Source organism: Melanerpes formicivorus, unplaced genomic scaffold (assembly GCF_026170545.1).
Source record: "Melanerpes formicivorus ecotype bairdi unplaced genomic scaffold, bMelFor1.0.p_v2 SCAF_23, whole genome shotgun sequence".
Taxonomy (NCBI): Eukaryota; Metazoa; Chordata; class Aves; order Piciformes; family Picidae; genus Melanerpes; species Melanerpes formicivorus.
Window position 1 is genome coordinate 7669350 of NW_027142375.1, and position 15450 is coordinate 7684799.

Genomic DNA, 15450 nt, shown 5'->3' on the forward strand with positions numbered 1-15450 from the left:
CTATATGCATATCCACCCTTCCCCTTTTGTATTGTGTCTACCAGGACTTTTAGGGCATACAATTAAATATGAAGCAGTGACTGAGGCTTGAGCTTTGCTGACATGAATGAAAAGCAAGCTGTGAACAGCTATTCCTTCTCTCAGCCCCTGCACCACCTCTACAGCCCTGCTGTCAGAGCTGACTGCGTGACTTGACTCGAACACACTCCAGGCAATGTCAACCCGGTTAAAAGCATGAAAACAGCCAGGCTGGGTCAGGCTAAAAGTCCATCCAGCTCAGTCTTGCTGTGAGTGATTGGTAAGGGATGTTTAGAGCAGAGAAACAGAGCAAGTACCAACAGTTGTTCTTATGATGTGCATACTCAGCATCTACCAGTCCATGCTAGAAGGATTTTGCTGTGCCCACACTATTGTATTAGGTAGCCCTTGGTGGACCTCGTCTCCATTAATTTATTGAATTGTTTTTTCAGCCTGCTTATACTCCTAACCTTCATTGTCTCTTGTGGTAGCAAGCCCCACAATTCATGTGTTTGGTACATGAAAGAGTATATTGGTTTGTTTCTCTTAAATGTATTACCCATGACTCTCACTGTGGGCCCTCACTTAGGGCTACATTTGATGATGGCAAGTGGCGAATAACCCATTCCCAGTTCATCATCAGACTATTAAGGATTTTGTGCACCTCTGTCACAATCCTGTGAGTCATTTCATTTCCAGGCTCACCAGTTTTTCATTATACCCAATCTAATCCATTAAATCTGATCATCTTTGACACATCTATTTTGTTGTTTTTGAGATGGGGCAGCCAGAGCAGCATGCAGGATTGCAGCTGGAGTTAGCACAAAGTGAGGCTGGCAGCTTTTTATCAGGGTGGGGAGGTGGAGGGATATGGGAAGGATCCCAGTAAGAGCCTTTTGGCAGCATTAAGCTGTTTTATCAGCTTAGTTAACTCAGGAAACAGCATCTTTATCGTTCATCCCTTTTTCCCAAGTAGCACAGATCCTGTGAAACTTAGTGGTAACTTTGCTCCACAATAATTAGCATAAATGTTGCCATTTGGTGCTGCACGAGTGTGATATGTCACTACTTTTTCATTCACTTGTAGAACAGAGTTGTTGTATAGACAATGAAAATCATTATGAATTTGAACTAGATTTGTACACATCCTTGGAAAATGAGGTTATAAATTCATGATCAAAGGTATTTGCACTTCAGTATTGTGCTTAAGTCTCAAACATATTCAGTACCCTTTAAATTTACAGGTTTTGTAAGCAAACACATATGGGACCTTTAGTGTTCAATGTACTCAGTTTATTGTCACTTACTTTATGCCACTGAAAAAGGGCATAAAGAGGGATGGAAAATTTTGCTCCTGTTTATGGAATGAGGTGGCAGTCATGTGCCAGAGAGGTATGCACTTTTCCTTGTGGAAAAACTGAGAAAGTATGAAGAGGTTAACATTAGTAGGATCTTACTGCTTTCCTGTGTCCCCTTTTCTCTCCCTTCAGTGAGTTTATTTACTTGACTTGAGTAAGACCTTATTTCATTACAATTTAGAATTCCTCCAAGCATCCACATCTTTAAAGCAAGGAATAAGCATTCCTCTGAAAGCGCTACTGATAGCATTCATCCTGGAGAAATGGCCACTCAAAGTGGAAGTGCAGGAGTGTCATGCTTCTGGTTGGTCTCAGCAACTTTGCTTTTCTTGCACCCATTGAAATGTGGTTCAAAATGAGAGCTGCACCTTGAAAATATACTAGGAATTTTTTAAGTTGCATTGCACTTTAGGGATTTCACGTTTTGAACTCAATGTGTCCCTGGGTAGCCTGATCTAGTTGGAGCTATCCCTTCTCACTGTGGGGGGGGGGTGGACAAGATGGCCTTTGAGGGTCTCTTCCAACCCAGTGTGGTCAGTGAATCTGTGTAATCATGTTGGCTTCTTTAAGTGATCTTTTAAAAACATTTTATCCCTTACTGAAGGGAATGCTCACCCCTAGGGACCAATGTCTTGTTGCATCCCAGTACTCCTGAGATCACTCATGTCAAAGAACCAGCAGCACTTCAGAAGGATAAAATCAGACCCTTCCTAGGCCTGAAGAATTGTGTTGGTCAATTAGGAACACTGTGCCTCACACTCTGCTCTGTTGTGCTCTGGATGAATTGCAGGTGACCACCTGCTTTGTGCACACCCTGGGCAATTCTGGGGGCAGGAATTGCCCTGAACAGCAGCAGTGAATGGACCTCACAGTTATGCTCACAAGCCTTTGTGTATCCAGCAGCTAAACTCAAATGGACTCCAAGCCTTAGAAGAAGATGGAAAAGAGCTCCAAAATGCTTTCTGGTGTGAAGTAGGTTGGAAGGGATTCTGGCAGCTTATAGTCTGGTTTTTTTTTTGAAGCTGTTGCAGGACTTTGGGCTTTGTTCTTTCTGGATGATGCACTTCCATAGAACAAGTGAGCAATGCAGAATGGCTATGTAGGTGACAGATGTTTTGCATGAAACCAAAAAGAGATTCCAGGGTAACTGAAAAGACAGTTCTTGTGGAAAAAAAGAAACCAAAACAATTCCCAGGTAAATGTTGTGTTTCCAGTGCTTTGGGAGAGACATTTCCAGAGCATTCACAGAATTTATTCAGGGTCCTCTTTGTTTCCTGCTCCTTTCCTGGCCGTGCCCAGAGGATATTTCCATGTAATAGAGGGATGTTTGACTTTGCACCAGCCTGCTTAGTGACTGCTCCTACCTCCTTGTCTGATCAGTTCTCAGCAATCATTTTCCTGGGCCTGCTGATCATGTAATGGACTCTTCAACTCTCTCCCAAAATCTCATTTCAGGCAACATTCACTGCCACTTGTGCATGATATTTAAAGTTAAAAGAATTGTGAGAATGAATGTCTTAAAGCGAAAGAGCTTTCTGCATTCAGCCATCAAGTCGTTTTCCTTGAGCTACTCTTGCTACAAAGGACATCACTTTTGTCTCTTCCTGTAGTAATCCTACAGGGTTTGCAACTTGTTTTCCACTTTTTTTTTCTTCTTGATAAAAAATTATATGAATTTGTGTGTTCACAAAGTGAATGTGAAATGTGACTTTTCCTTTGTACCTATCACAAAGTGCCAGATGTTGAACACCAAACCTCTCCTGACCACATTAATCAACAGCAGTTGATTATCTGTTAAAAAAAAATGTCTGCTTTGTTTAGCCAGAGGTGTTTTGCAAATTAGGTTCTTCTAATGTACCACCATCGTGGATGGAATACAGGCCCTCAAACCCAGATAAAAGGCTTCAGTTATGATAAATAAAATAAACAGAACTTCCTAACAAACCCAGTTGCATGATAATGAGAAAAGAATAGCACCATAGGCTCCCTGCCATAATCCTGAGTTGGGAATTATTATTTGCCTTACTTGGTATGCTCCTTTATTTTTTCATTTACAGTGGCTATATAACACAGGCAGGCCTCAGACTCATTTAAACTGAAGTTTCCCCTTCCAGTGGCCATTTAGATGCAGTGGAAGGGAATGGTGCCTTAATGCTGTGTGGATCAACAAGGCCAAATCTACATCTGTCAGCCTCCTTTCTTACTACACTGGCTTTGCTCTGTTTAGATTGTAAATTCCTACCCCTGCTGTTATCTGTTCCTTTTGATAAACTGCAATGAGAGGAAATGTTTTTGCATCATTTTTGGGAGTCCTGTTTCCTATCTGAGAAATGGCTTGCAGCACTACAACCCTTGGGAACTTAGTTTTCTGGGGGGAAACTGGACCGGCATAATGAGTACCCTCTGTGCCATTTCAATATTGGTTCTACCTAAGGTCAAGCTGAAGTTAATGACCAGTTTTTATCTACATAAATCAGTTATGAACCCAGCATTGCATTTCATGCTTTTGTAATTTTAAAAAGAAATAGGATGCTTGGTGTGATGTGTATTAAATTGATTTAAACCACAAAGCATAAATACCGTGAATCCCAAACTAGTGCTTGAGAGAAAGTGGCATCACTGTCACTTGTGCAGTAGTCCATCCCCTGGTTTACAATCACCTTTATTCCATCCCATGCTTGCTGTGCTTTCTTAGATGCAGAGGTGCTGAACAATGCTGTGAGCAGGGAGTCTGTCTTTAATAATTTTGCATTTTCTTTGTTTCTTTAATTAGCTGATTTACTCAGCTGATTGCACAGCTGTCTGGGCAACACCCCCCCAGGGGCCTGCCAACTGTTTCAGAGATACTCGGTGTACTCAGTGAAGGGAAATCTGTATGGTAATTTGCATACACATATATACATATGCAGACATAGTGGGAAGGAATGAGAAAGCTCAGAGGCAATTTTTGTGCTGCTAATAAAAGGGAACATGTTAAGCATGAGCTTAAAAAGCTTTCTCTTTTCAGTAATTTCTGGGAAAAGATTACAGTTTCATGGTAAATAAGGAACCATTTCCCAGTTGGAGGGTTTTATGCCTGGGATTATTGCTGTTCATTATATGGAGGCTTTTTTTTGTTTTGTTTTATTGGTTTTCCCTCTTTAATCTGGAAGTAAGATTTAGGAAATGGAGAATATGTATGAGGAGAATATGCATGAGGACCTGGTCTGGCATAAAATAGTTCTCAACTCTGAGGTTTGTAAAGCATTTACTTGCTGCTCATCTTCCTTTCCACCATTCATCATCAGTGCCTCTTTACATAACCTACAGGCACTGGCTTTTAGTTTCCCCAGTGGTATCAGTATGAGCTGTTCACTTTTCCCCCACTCTGATAAATTAATAAGCATCAGCAAACATTATAACACTGTCAAACAGCTCCGAGCTGCTGCAGTAACCAGCCTCTCTTGGGCTCACTCCATACCCTCCACAAAGAACTAGGGGGAGAACAATCTCCATTTTCCAAAATGACCATGTAAGTTTCCAAAAATAATAAAATTAGCTTAGAAGTATATGATTAAAAAGAAAAAAAAACCAAAAAAGTGCCTTTTTCCCCCCTCTTTGTGTCTGAACAGCTTCCTTGGGGGCAGGGGGAACCCAACAAACCAAACCTGAAGGAAAAGCCACCCCCCAAACCCATGTACCTCTCCAAAAATTTGGGTTAGAAGAAGAATGCTAAAAGTTGTAAGCTTCCCAGCTGCTGCTCATAAATCAGCTGCTCCAGGCTGCTGGCAGTTCAGAGCATATTCCTGAGTTTGTTTTTTTTCAGCAGTGATGGTGTAACAGGGACAGAAAAATGGGCTATAACCACCCTGTGTGGATAAGACTGTGAAAATCTGTTGGCTTGTCAAATAAAGTTCTTCTGTTCAGAAGTAGGCTTTTTACTACTTCCAAGGTGTTGTGTGTCTCCTCTCTGTAGAGGGCATGTAGGTGCCTTTTGCTTACAGGCTAGAAAAAGGAGATGCATATATGAATTTTGATCACACAGTACTGGAAAGATTGAAATCTTGCAAAGGGCAGAGCGGTTTGATGTTCTGGGATGTTAGCAGGTTAAAGAACAACACTAAATAATAAATGAACATCCTCATTTGAAACGAAGGAGCATCACTGAAAACACGAGGGACAGAGCCTTAAGGGTGGCCGAGCTTTGTGGGATGAGCAGAGCTGCCTCTGGAGCCGCTGCGGAGACAGTCAGCTCCTCATCCAGCTCTTGCCGGGGGGAACCTGGCTGTGTCTGGAGCTGGGATCCTGCCGGATTGGGCTGCTCCTGAGGCTATGCCTGAGGGTTTACAACATGCTAAGCAAGTTCAGGCTTGGGAGAAGCCTAGGGCAGTGCAGAGAGAAACTGCATGTCTGCCACGGGTGACGATTACGGGCTCCCCACCCTCAATAGGGGTAGGCAGTCCTGGTCCTGCAGTTGGACTTCACAGCAAGCTCAGGGGCTGGAGGTGTGAGGCACAAGAGGTCTAGCAGCAATGCCAGCTTGCAGAATGCCATCTCCACTGCCCTGCCTGCTGCTTGGGAGCCCTGTTCTCAAGCAGGTCATCAAACGAGCCAGGCTAAAATTCCTTGCCAGTCCGTAAAGCCCAAATACTTCATGGTGTACAGAGAGGGAATAGTAAATACAGAAGTTATAGAACAGCCAGCAGTGCTAGGGAGCTAAGTTGACTCTGTCCTGGAATGGCCATGTGAGTGCCCCTCAGAGTGAGTTGCTTACAGGACAGATGTCCCTGCCTGCTATTAAGCAGCAAAATGGTTAACCGTGATGGCAGGTCGTGTCTTAAGTATTTAAATAATTAGCTTTCAAAGTTAACACCCTATTAAGCCAAAGGGAGGAAGTTCACACCTCTCCTGGTGTTATTGTTCCAGTCTGGCTGGCTGCAGCAGCAGAATGAGCTAGTGCCTTGGTTTGTGTTGTGAAGGTTATCTTTGCAGCCAGAAGGGTAGAAAGAAGAAACTTCATTTACAGAAAAGGAAGAAAGCACAATGCAGCAAAACCTCTGGGAAGATTGTAGCGCTGTGGGTTCCAGGGGTTGGTTTATGTGTGGATGGTTTTTTTTTAAACTGTCCTTTCTGCTCTCAGTTTCATTAAAATTCTATGGTGAATGAGACAAATTATTGAAATAAAATAATGCACATTATATTATGTGGCTTTTAAAAATCTTACTCATCAAACACAATTAATTTACCTTCAGGTTTGGGGACATAAAGAGCAATATCTGTGGATATATATTTGTCTCAGTCCAGAGGGGAAAAGAGACTCAGTTCTTTTGAATATTCCTGTGTTATGAAATTAGAGGCACAAACGAGGCCAAAATACCAACAGCTAGGGTATTTATTACACAAATAAAGTGGATGGATCAGAAGGGGAGAGAGAGAAAGTAGAGAGTGAGAGGGAGAATAGGGAGAGAGAAGAGGAAAGGAATTATATTACCACATCCCTCACCCCCAAGACATTTTGGGTCTGTGGAGGAAGGGTGCTGCAGCTTTGGATGTAGAGGAGATGTTGGGTTTGTAGCTGCAGCTACAGGAAGGGTGCTGCAGCTTTGGATGTAGAGGAGATGTTGGGTTTGTAGCTGCAGCTACAGGAAGGGTGCTGCAGCTTTTGCTGTAGAGGAGAGGTCATCCTTGTTGCCTGTGCTGTCCTCTGAACAGCCTCTTCAGTTCCATGAGTTGTAGCAGGCAGAACTTAGGACACAGAGAGAGGGTTCCTCTTGGTCTTCCAGGCTACATGGTGATGTCTCTGTCATTTTTCACCCCTGGTATTCTCTGCGTTTTCCTTCAGAGCAGCATTGCCCTGGTCTTTTTCTTCTCTCCTGTTTTCCTTCTCAGCTGCATTGTCCAGGTCTCTTCTTTGTGTTTTCCTTCTCCTGAGCCAGTAGTTGCTCAGATCTTTTGTACAGTTTTTAGGTATGTATATTCCAGTGAGTATTGATAGCAGTGGTCTCTGCCCATTCTTATTTCCAGGGCAGCTGCAGTCTGGTGAGCAATCTTTATGCACCTTCCAGAGAGTCATTCCAGTGGCACCTGCCCAATACACATCCGCTATTGTCTGGGTCAGCAGCAAAGGTGATTTTATCTTTGTGGAGTCATATCAAGAGAGATAAGATTTAGTCTCTCACAATATTATAGAAGAGCAACACGGGGAGATGTGCTCTGTGGGTAATCCTAGCAGGATTCTTCCATAGGCAGGGTAAGTCCTATTGTACTGCAGGTGGCTGTTGTGACCCTCATTGCATGCCAGTCTGTCTAGCTAAGGTGACTCCTTTAGCATGGCTGTAATGCTTCATGCTGCAGAGGAAGGCAAATCCTTTCCAATGCTTTTAAACTTTGTAATGTGTCAGAAAAAGCAGAGAAGCCCTGTTGGCTGGTGATGGTGACACAAAGGATGTGTTGAGTTCCAGTGTTAGCAATGCTAGGATTCCCTGTCCTTTCACAGTTCTGTGTGATGGCTGATTCTGCTGGGGTACCTAGTACAAAATTATTTTCTCTTCTTTCTTTGTTGTTTTATCTGCTGATTTAATGAGCTGAAATGGGATTACGAAGGGACAATGCTCTCCCCCACAAGAATTTTCTCTTCCAAAATTAGTTTATAGAAGAATCTGCTAGCAAAATCTCAGCCTTGGTCCATGGGGACACAAGGAACTTGGATCAGATGATGGCCCTTGTGATCCTTAAGCAACCATAAAAAAAATCAACATCCTGGAATTCCCTAAGCTAATTTGCAAATGGACACACTTGAACCACACATTTGCAGGCTAATGCTCGTTTAACATCTTCTTCTTTCCTTCATGGTGACTTCTCCAAGAAGGAGGAATGCTGCAGGTAGAAAAGGGAATTGGTCACTCTGTGTTTCTTTGCATTTTTTTCCTGTCTCTGGTCTCAAGCCTGAGCTCAAACATAGAATACAAATAGATCAGGGTAAACCGCCTTTGCCTGGTGCTGCTGCTTTGTAAGACGTGCTGGGGTATTAATATCAGGGAGCAAAGCTGGGTTCATGCTGGTGGAGAAGGAAGGCCTTGGCACAGCACCAAAGTTCTCAACTTCTTTATATGTACATCACAGTTTTAAGGGAAATGTCCCAGCATCATCAGCCTCCTGGGAAATACTTTCCCATTCCACCCTAACCTTCCGCTCGCTTTTCCTGCAGCTGAGTTTGCAACAGCGAGTCCTTTTTATTAAGAACTAAATGGGTAGCTTACACTAAGTGGTAATTTACCCTTGAATTCCATTATTTTGTGTCAGAAATTGCACTGTGTGCACAAGAGTCCATGAGGGTAGTGCCTGGACAAATTCAAGAGGCGGCTGTGAGCTGTTACAAGGCTGAGAGGCACGCTGTATAGAAATGCAGCAGTTTGTTTCTTATGTGTGTGTGACAGTCCCCAGTAAGATACATTTCTGAATACACTGGAGTATTTTAAGAACTTTGTGGTTTGGTTTGGCTTGGTTTTTCTTTTCTTTTCTGTATTTGTAGGCAAAACATTCAATAACCTTTTCATACAGCAAACAAGATAATATAGTGAAGAGTTGTTACCCATCTGTATGGCTACTGCAGCCTTCAAGGGGCTGTGTTCTTGTGAAGGAGAAAAATGTATGAGATTATGTGATTCCTTGAGCATTGTTTCCTGGGTGTAATTAAGTGGTTCAATTGTGGCTGGTTCTTATGAGTTTGGGTAAGAGGCAGAGAGGACACAAAAATCAAGTTTGTGATGGAAATTTCATGAAAAAGAGGCCAGCTGCTCCCTCTCTCCCAAGAGGGCTTCAAGAATGTCAGTGTGAGGTCTGAGATTATTTTTTCCTTTAAGAAAATATTTACTGATTCTTTTCTGCATTCCTTACATGGTCTAAACAACATTAAAGCCAAGATCTGGCTTTGGATTATGGACTTCTAAAGGTTTTATTAGAGCTGAGCTGTGAAATTACTGATAAAATCAGCCTCTCTTTTTTTTTAACCCTTTACTTAGGGTGCATCAAAACTGAGGTAATTTTCTTATTATCTTTAACACTGATCATGCTAAACTTTTTCAGCACCCAAGGGTACTTGTATGATTTGGGGTTGTGGATAGAGAGCCTCTTCTCTTTCCCTGTGTTCTGGGTAAAAGATATTACTGCCTTCAACCCTGGGTATTTGCTGCTTATCACTGGTTCCTCATCCAGATCATCTGTCTGTTAATCAGCCAGCCCAGCCAGGTTAACAATAGCATGCTGCTCTTTGAAGGTCTTCCCTGGCACTGGTCAGGGAAGAGGACACTTGTAATAGAGGGCAATGACAAGAAGCCAGTTGACAGCCACTAACCTTTTCCCCTGGCACAGCTGTTTGTGGAGCACACATCTGCTCAGGCTTGTCAGAAAAGCTGGCTGGATCAATGAAAATCACTTAAACCCAGACTCATGGTCTTGTTACTAGGAAGGTACCACTCCTCTAAGTACACTGATTAATAGCCAGTGTCTGAGGGGATATTTTGCTCATCAGAGGCTACAGCAAATTGATTTTGGGAGAAATCAGAAAACTGGAAGGAGAGTTGGGGAAATGTTGGATTTATGTTAACACAGCCACAGACTTAAGCAATTTGCTCAAACAAATGTCTTTTTTAATCATTCATTAACACCTTCTGGAATTGCAGCATTCATGGCTCATGCTTGTTGTTCTGTCTAGTGCTTAACAAATAGATATCCTGAACCCTCTGCATCTCCCACAAGGCCAGTGAGTAGAATGGGGTCATGCACATGTAGAAGAGGAGACTGAGGGGAGAACTCACTGCTCTCTTCAACTGCCTGAAGGGAGATTGGAGTAAGGAGGGAGCCAGCATCTTCTCCTTGATGACAAGTGACATGACTAGAGGAAATAGTTACAACCTGTGCCAGGGGAGGTTTAGGCTGGATATGAGGAAATGCATCTTCACTGAAAGGGTTACTGAACATTGGGAAGGTCTGCCTGGGGGCAGTGGTGCAGTCACCATCCCTGGGGTGTTCAAGTGGCACATGGACCTGATGCTCAGGGACATGGTTTAATATTGACCCTTCAATGCTGAATTGAGGGTTGGAATGGATGATCTTTGAGGTCTCTTCCAACCAGATATATTCTGTGATTCTGTCTGCAAGAGGATGGACAGCTCTTGGGCAGGAAGACTGGGAGGTGGGTTATAAGGAAAGGGACTGCACAAAGCCCCAGTCTGGTTGGATGAAAACCCTGACCTGCACTAGAAAAGTTGGGGTCACACAGGGCTATTGAGGCAATCACTTTGATTACTACTTTTCCAGCCTGGGGCAGACATATGCCAGTGTCCCAAGGGCATTTTGATTTTGCCTAGCTTTAAATGCTGCTGGGTTATAATCACCATTACACATGCTATGTATTACAGCTATAGGTTGACCCTGTGTTGTCAGCATTCATCTTGAATTTCAGAGGCTGACTGTTCAAGTGATGCCAACAAACCCACTAGTGAAGATTTAAACCAGACCTCTGTTTTCCTTTTATAACAGATAAAGAAAGATCCCTGAATGGAATAAATTGTATTGACAAACCTACTTCCTCTCCCCCTTCCTCTTCCCCTTTTATAATTACCTCTTTTTTACCTTTTTAATTTTTTCCCCAATAACATAACAGTGGGGGAAGAAGAAAGACTTATACCCTACATGAATACCATCAGAAATCCTGCAGTAAAAAGGAAATAAATCCCTATGCTTAATTTTGAGGGTCAAGAATGGTCTAAAGTTGCTTTTCTGTTAAGTGACTGGATACTGCCTAAAGGTTTGGCTGCATCTTTTGAAATACCTTTGAGCACCTTTTGAAATACAAGAGGGATCTCAAGGCTCACCTTGCATGTATAAGCTCAGATATGTTAACATGGTTGTATGTCTAAAGATTCAGGCTGGAGGCTGTAGAGAGCTTAGGTGAGGGTGGCTGAGGAAGGTAATACTGCTACCTCTACAACTCATGTGTTCACTGATCAAACTTGGGCTGCTTCAGCTCTCAGACATAGCTGTAAGGCAAAACAGGACTGGTGATCCTTGTCTGAAAACACTGTGCTGTGGGATGTGACTGTTCAGATCTAGTCTGGTGACCAGCTTAGGTGCCCAGGGGTGAAGGAGAAAGGTGGTGGAAAAGTAGAAGTACAGAAGCAAGCACACAAGCTTTTCATCCATCAAAGCCATGAGCTTGGCATAACTCAGGAAATGGATTTGCCAGCTCTTCTGCTTCAAGGACGCTTTTATTGTCACAACTGCTGTGGTTACACTGGCATAGCATTTGATGTTTACACAAGATTGATGATATTTGAGTGTGGGGCTTGTAAGTAAATGAGCATGGTGTAAGGTAAAGTCACTTCCCAGTTGTTTCATTTGGTCTGACCCTGCTAACTTCCCATATGTCAGATTTGAGAGTGGCTTGAGATTTTAATGCCCCACTAAAATACAGCAGGTGGGCGCGTTGGCTGGAAGGGTATCTTGGGCTATAGCTGGTAAAACAGACTACCTATAGCTATTTGCAATATGGGAGTCTGATGTGTCTCTGCAAAAGCAGTCCTTGTTTCTGTAGCTAGGGAAACTGATATCTGTGGTTTCTATCTGTCCAGAACTTACATGTCTGATCCAAACCTTTTTTGTTTGAATTCTGGCAAAACTCACTAGTGTTAACCAATGTTAATTAAGCAAAGTTTCTCTTACTGTGCCAACAGTGAGTAACCTTCACAGTATCACAGTATCACAGTATAACTTAGGTTGGAAAGGACCTCGAGGATCATCGAGTCCAACCTATCAACACAGACCCCATGACTAGACCATGGCACCAAGTGCCACGTCCAATCTCCTCTTGAACGCCTCCAGGGATGGCGACTCCACCACCTCCCTGGGCAGCCCGTTCCAATGATGAATGACTCTCTCAGTGAAGAACTTCCTCCTCACCTCCAGTCTAAACCTCCCCTGGCACAGCTTGAGACTGTGTCCCCTTGTTCTGGTGCTGGTTGCCTGGGAGAAGAGACCAACCCCTTCCTGGCCAAAACCACCTTTCAGGTAGTTGTAGAGGGCAATGAGGTCACCCCTGAGCCTCCTCTTCTCCAGGCTAAACAATCCCAGCTCCCTCAGCCTCTCCTCATAGGGCTTGTGCTCAAGGCCTCTCCCCAGCCTTGTTGCCCTTCTCTGGACACATTCAAGTGTTTTGATGTCCTTCTACCTTCAGTAGATCATCTTCTGCTACCATTTATTTTCAGAAATGACTTCCATGGATAGTAGTGGTGTTTGTTAAGATTCACATTACTTTGCTTATAAAGAATTTCCTAAGGCTGAGGTGAAGGATAAATCTGTTTATCTTATTTAGTCTGAATTGACCTTCTTGCAATCTAATGAAAATTAAGGGATGGATGACTTTTTAATTCTTTATGAATCATCAGGTCTTGTTATAATGTGTGGAAAAGTTTCCTTAAATGCCACCATTTTACAGGTCTAACAGTAGGCAGACTGTAAGTATTTGGTACTGCATTTTACTTCCTGGAAGAAAATGAGGTATGCCTTATGTAGGATTTATTCAAACCCAATAAGGTGAATGCTGTAGCTTTTTTTTCCAAACCACTCACAGCGTTAACAAGAAAGGTAAACTTGGAACAAGGTTTCTTGAATGGTCATCCTGTGTGATCTAAACAGGACCATGCTGCTTTGCTGCTGCTTCTGATTTAAACCTGACTGCTTCCAATACCTTCTCTCATTCTTACTTTAGCAATTCATCAAAATGAAGAAAACAACAGTCAAGAAATGAAAGGACTGGAAGAGCTCAAGGATACCTCTGATGCTCAGGTAAATGTGCGTGATTAATGGTGTCTTGGGAACTTTTTCAGATCTACCAGATGAAGGATCTGCTTTCAATATCTCTGGGAAATGGATTTTCCTTGATGTTCTGTGCAGGGAGCCTGTAGGAAGGAGAAAGTCTGCTGGATCTTGTCTTACGTGACTATTTAGAATAAGATTGATGATTACTCTGGGAATTAACACCATGATATTGCAATCACACAGTATTCTTCAACTATCTCTCTGCTCTTTTTAGATAACACACATAGCATATACCAGATGTGAAAATAAAATGAGATGTGTTTTGGGAGGCAGGGGCACATGACATTTTGATTGAATTTTAATCACTGTAAATAGACATGCAATGAAATGAGGATACTTATTAGTCACTCGAGTGTGAGCAACAACCTTTTTCTTTCCTTCCCAAACCGCTCTCATTTACAACAAAGATATTGCTCAGGAGAAATGTAACTGCCTTTTAGAGTGTTTTATTGTGGAATTGCTTACTGTTTTTAATTCTGAGAATCTTGTTTGGTTAATCTACAGTTCACTCACTCATTCAGTTTGTGCATTCGAACTGTGCAAATGTATTGCTTATTGTATTGGCACTGATCATTGCTTTTAATTTAAGATGGATTTCTCCCAGTCTTGACTGGTTTTGTTGTGTGGTTGGGGTTTTTTTGTTTGTTTGTTTTGTTTTGTTTTCTTCTATTCCTCTTGCAAATCTTATGTCCCCCATCACTTGCCAGCTTTTCTCTTTCCTACATGTGCAGCCTGCAGTTTTTGTCTCTGGTTCATCTCGTAACACCTGGCCCTGCTAAAATGCCGTATGTGAGAAAGACAGAATTTGCTCAGCTTTTATCTGACTGGAAACCAGCTTCTGAAAATTGAAAGAATTTGAAACCCATTTAAAACAAAAAAAATAATAAATGAATTAAATGATCAGTTAACACAACTGTTGAACTTCCCAACTGGGAGGCGAGCCGGAGCATTACCAAAGCAGCCGTTGCTCGGGTTTGTTTGTCAATGCCATAAAAGCACCATCCTGCAAACGCCCAATGCAGTGTGGTTTAGGGGTGCAAAGAATTATTTCTGTTTCACTTTAGTGAGTGTCCATATCACTGGGACAAAGCAAATGCTCTTTTGAGGCAGTGGCATTTGGTTTTCAGTGTTCAGGTTGATCAAAGGCAAAGCCTTTAATAATGAAAGTGTTTTCACCAGATGCAGATCTATAATGAAAAAAACGCCAAACCACAATAAATCTCCTCTGCTGGCAGAGTTGAAGGGTGTGGTGCCTGCTCTGAACACCACTCTGCAGGACATAGGCTTGACATTGAGCTCTCAATGTGCACTTGCAGCCCAGAAAGCCAATCAGATCCTGGGCTGCATCAGGAGAACTGTGGCCAGCAGGTCAAGGGAGGTGATTCTCACCCTCTACTCAGCTCTGGTGAGACCTCACCTGGAGTACTGCATCCAGTTCTGGAGCCCCTATTACAAGAGGGATATGGAGGTGCTGGAACGTGTCCAGAGAAGGGCCATGAGGATGAGCAGAAGGCTGGAGCACCTCTCCTATGAGGACAGACTGAAGGAGTTGGGGCTGTTCAGTCTGGAGAAGAGAAGGCTCCGAGGTGACCTCATTGTGGACTTGAAGTATCTGAAGGGGGCCTACAAGAAGGCTGGGGAGGGACTTCTCAGGATCTCAGGTAGTGATAGGACTAGGGGGAATGGAATGAAGCTGGAGGTGGGGAGATTCAGGCTGGATGTGAGGAGGAGGTTCTTCCCCATGAGAGTGGTGAAGCCCTGGAATGAGTTGTCCAGGGAGGTGGTTGAGGCCCCATCCCTGGAGGTGTTTAAGAGCAGGCTGGATGAGGCTCTGGCTAGGCTGATGTAGTGTGGGGTGTCCCTGCCCATGGCAGGGGGGTTGGAACTAGATGATCCTTGTGGTCCCTTCCAACCCTGACTGATACTATGATACTAGCTTCCAAAAGCTGGTTGGGAAGATATTAATGGTGCCTCCTATTACTCCTTATTTTCACTAGTCAACGTAAATTTAATTTAAATTTACCTCCCCTGGCACAGCCTGAGACTGTGTCCTCTTGTTCTGGTGCTGGCTGCCTGGGAGAAGAGACTAACATCTGCCTGGCTACAACCTCCTTTCAGGTAGTTGTAGAGAGCCATAAGGTCACCCCTGAGTCTCCACTTCTCCAGGCTAAGCAACCCCAGCTCCCTCAGCCTGTCCTCATAGGGCTTGTGTTCCAAA

At 43.2% G+C, this 15450-nt stretch overlaps 1 protein-coding gene across 1 annotated transcript in view; it reads left to right on the forward strand.

The window, feature by feature from the left end:
* RAPGEF5 (Rap guanine nucleotide exchange factor 5) overlaps positions 1-15450 on the forward strand; it is a 185032-nt gene that overhangs the window by 61787 nt on the left and 107795 nt on the right. The window contains exon 8 of the mRNA XM_068152454.1: positions 13123-13199. Coding sequence (XP_068008555.1) covers positions 13123-13199 — 77 coding nt within the window. The remainder of the gene's footprint in view (positions 1-13122; positions 13200-15450) is intronic.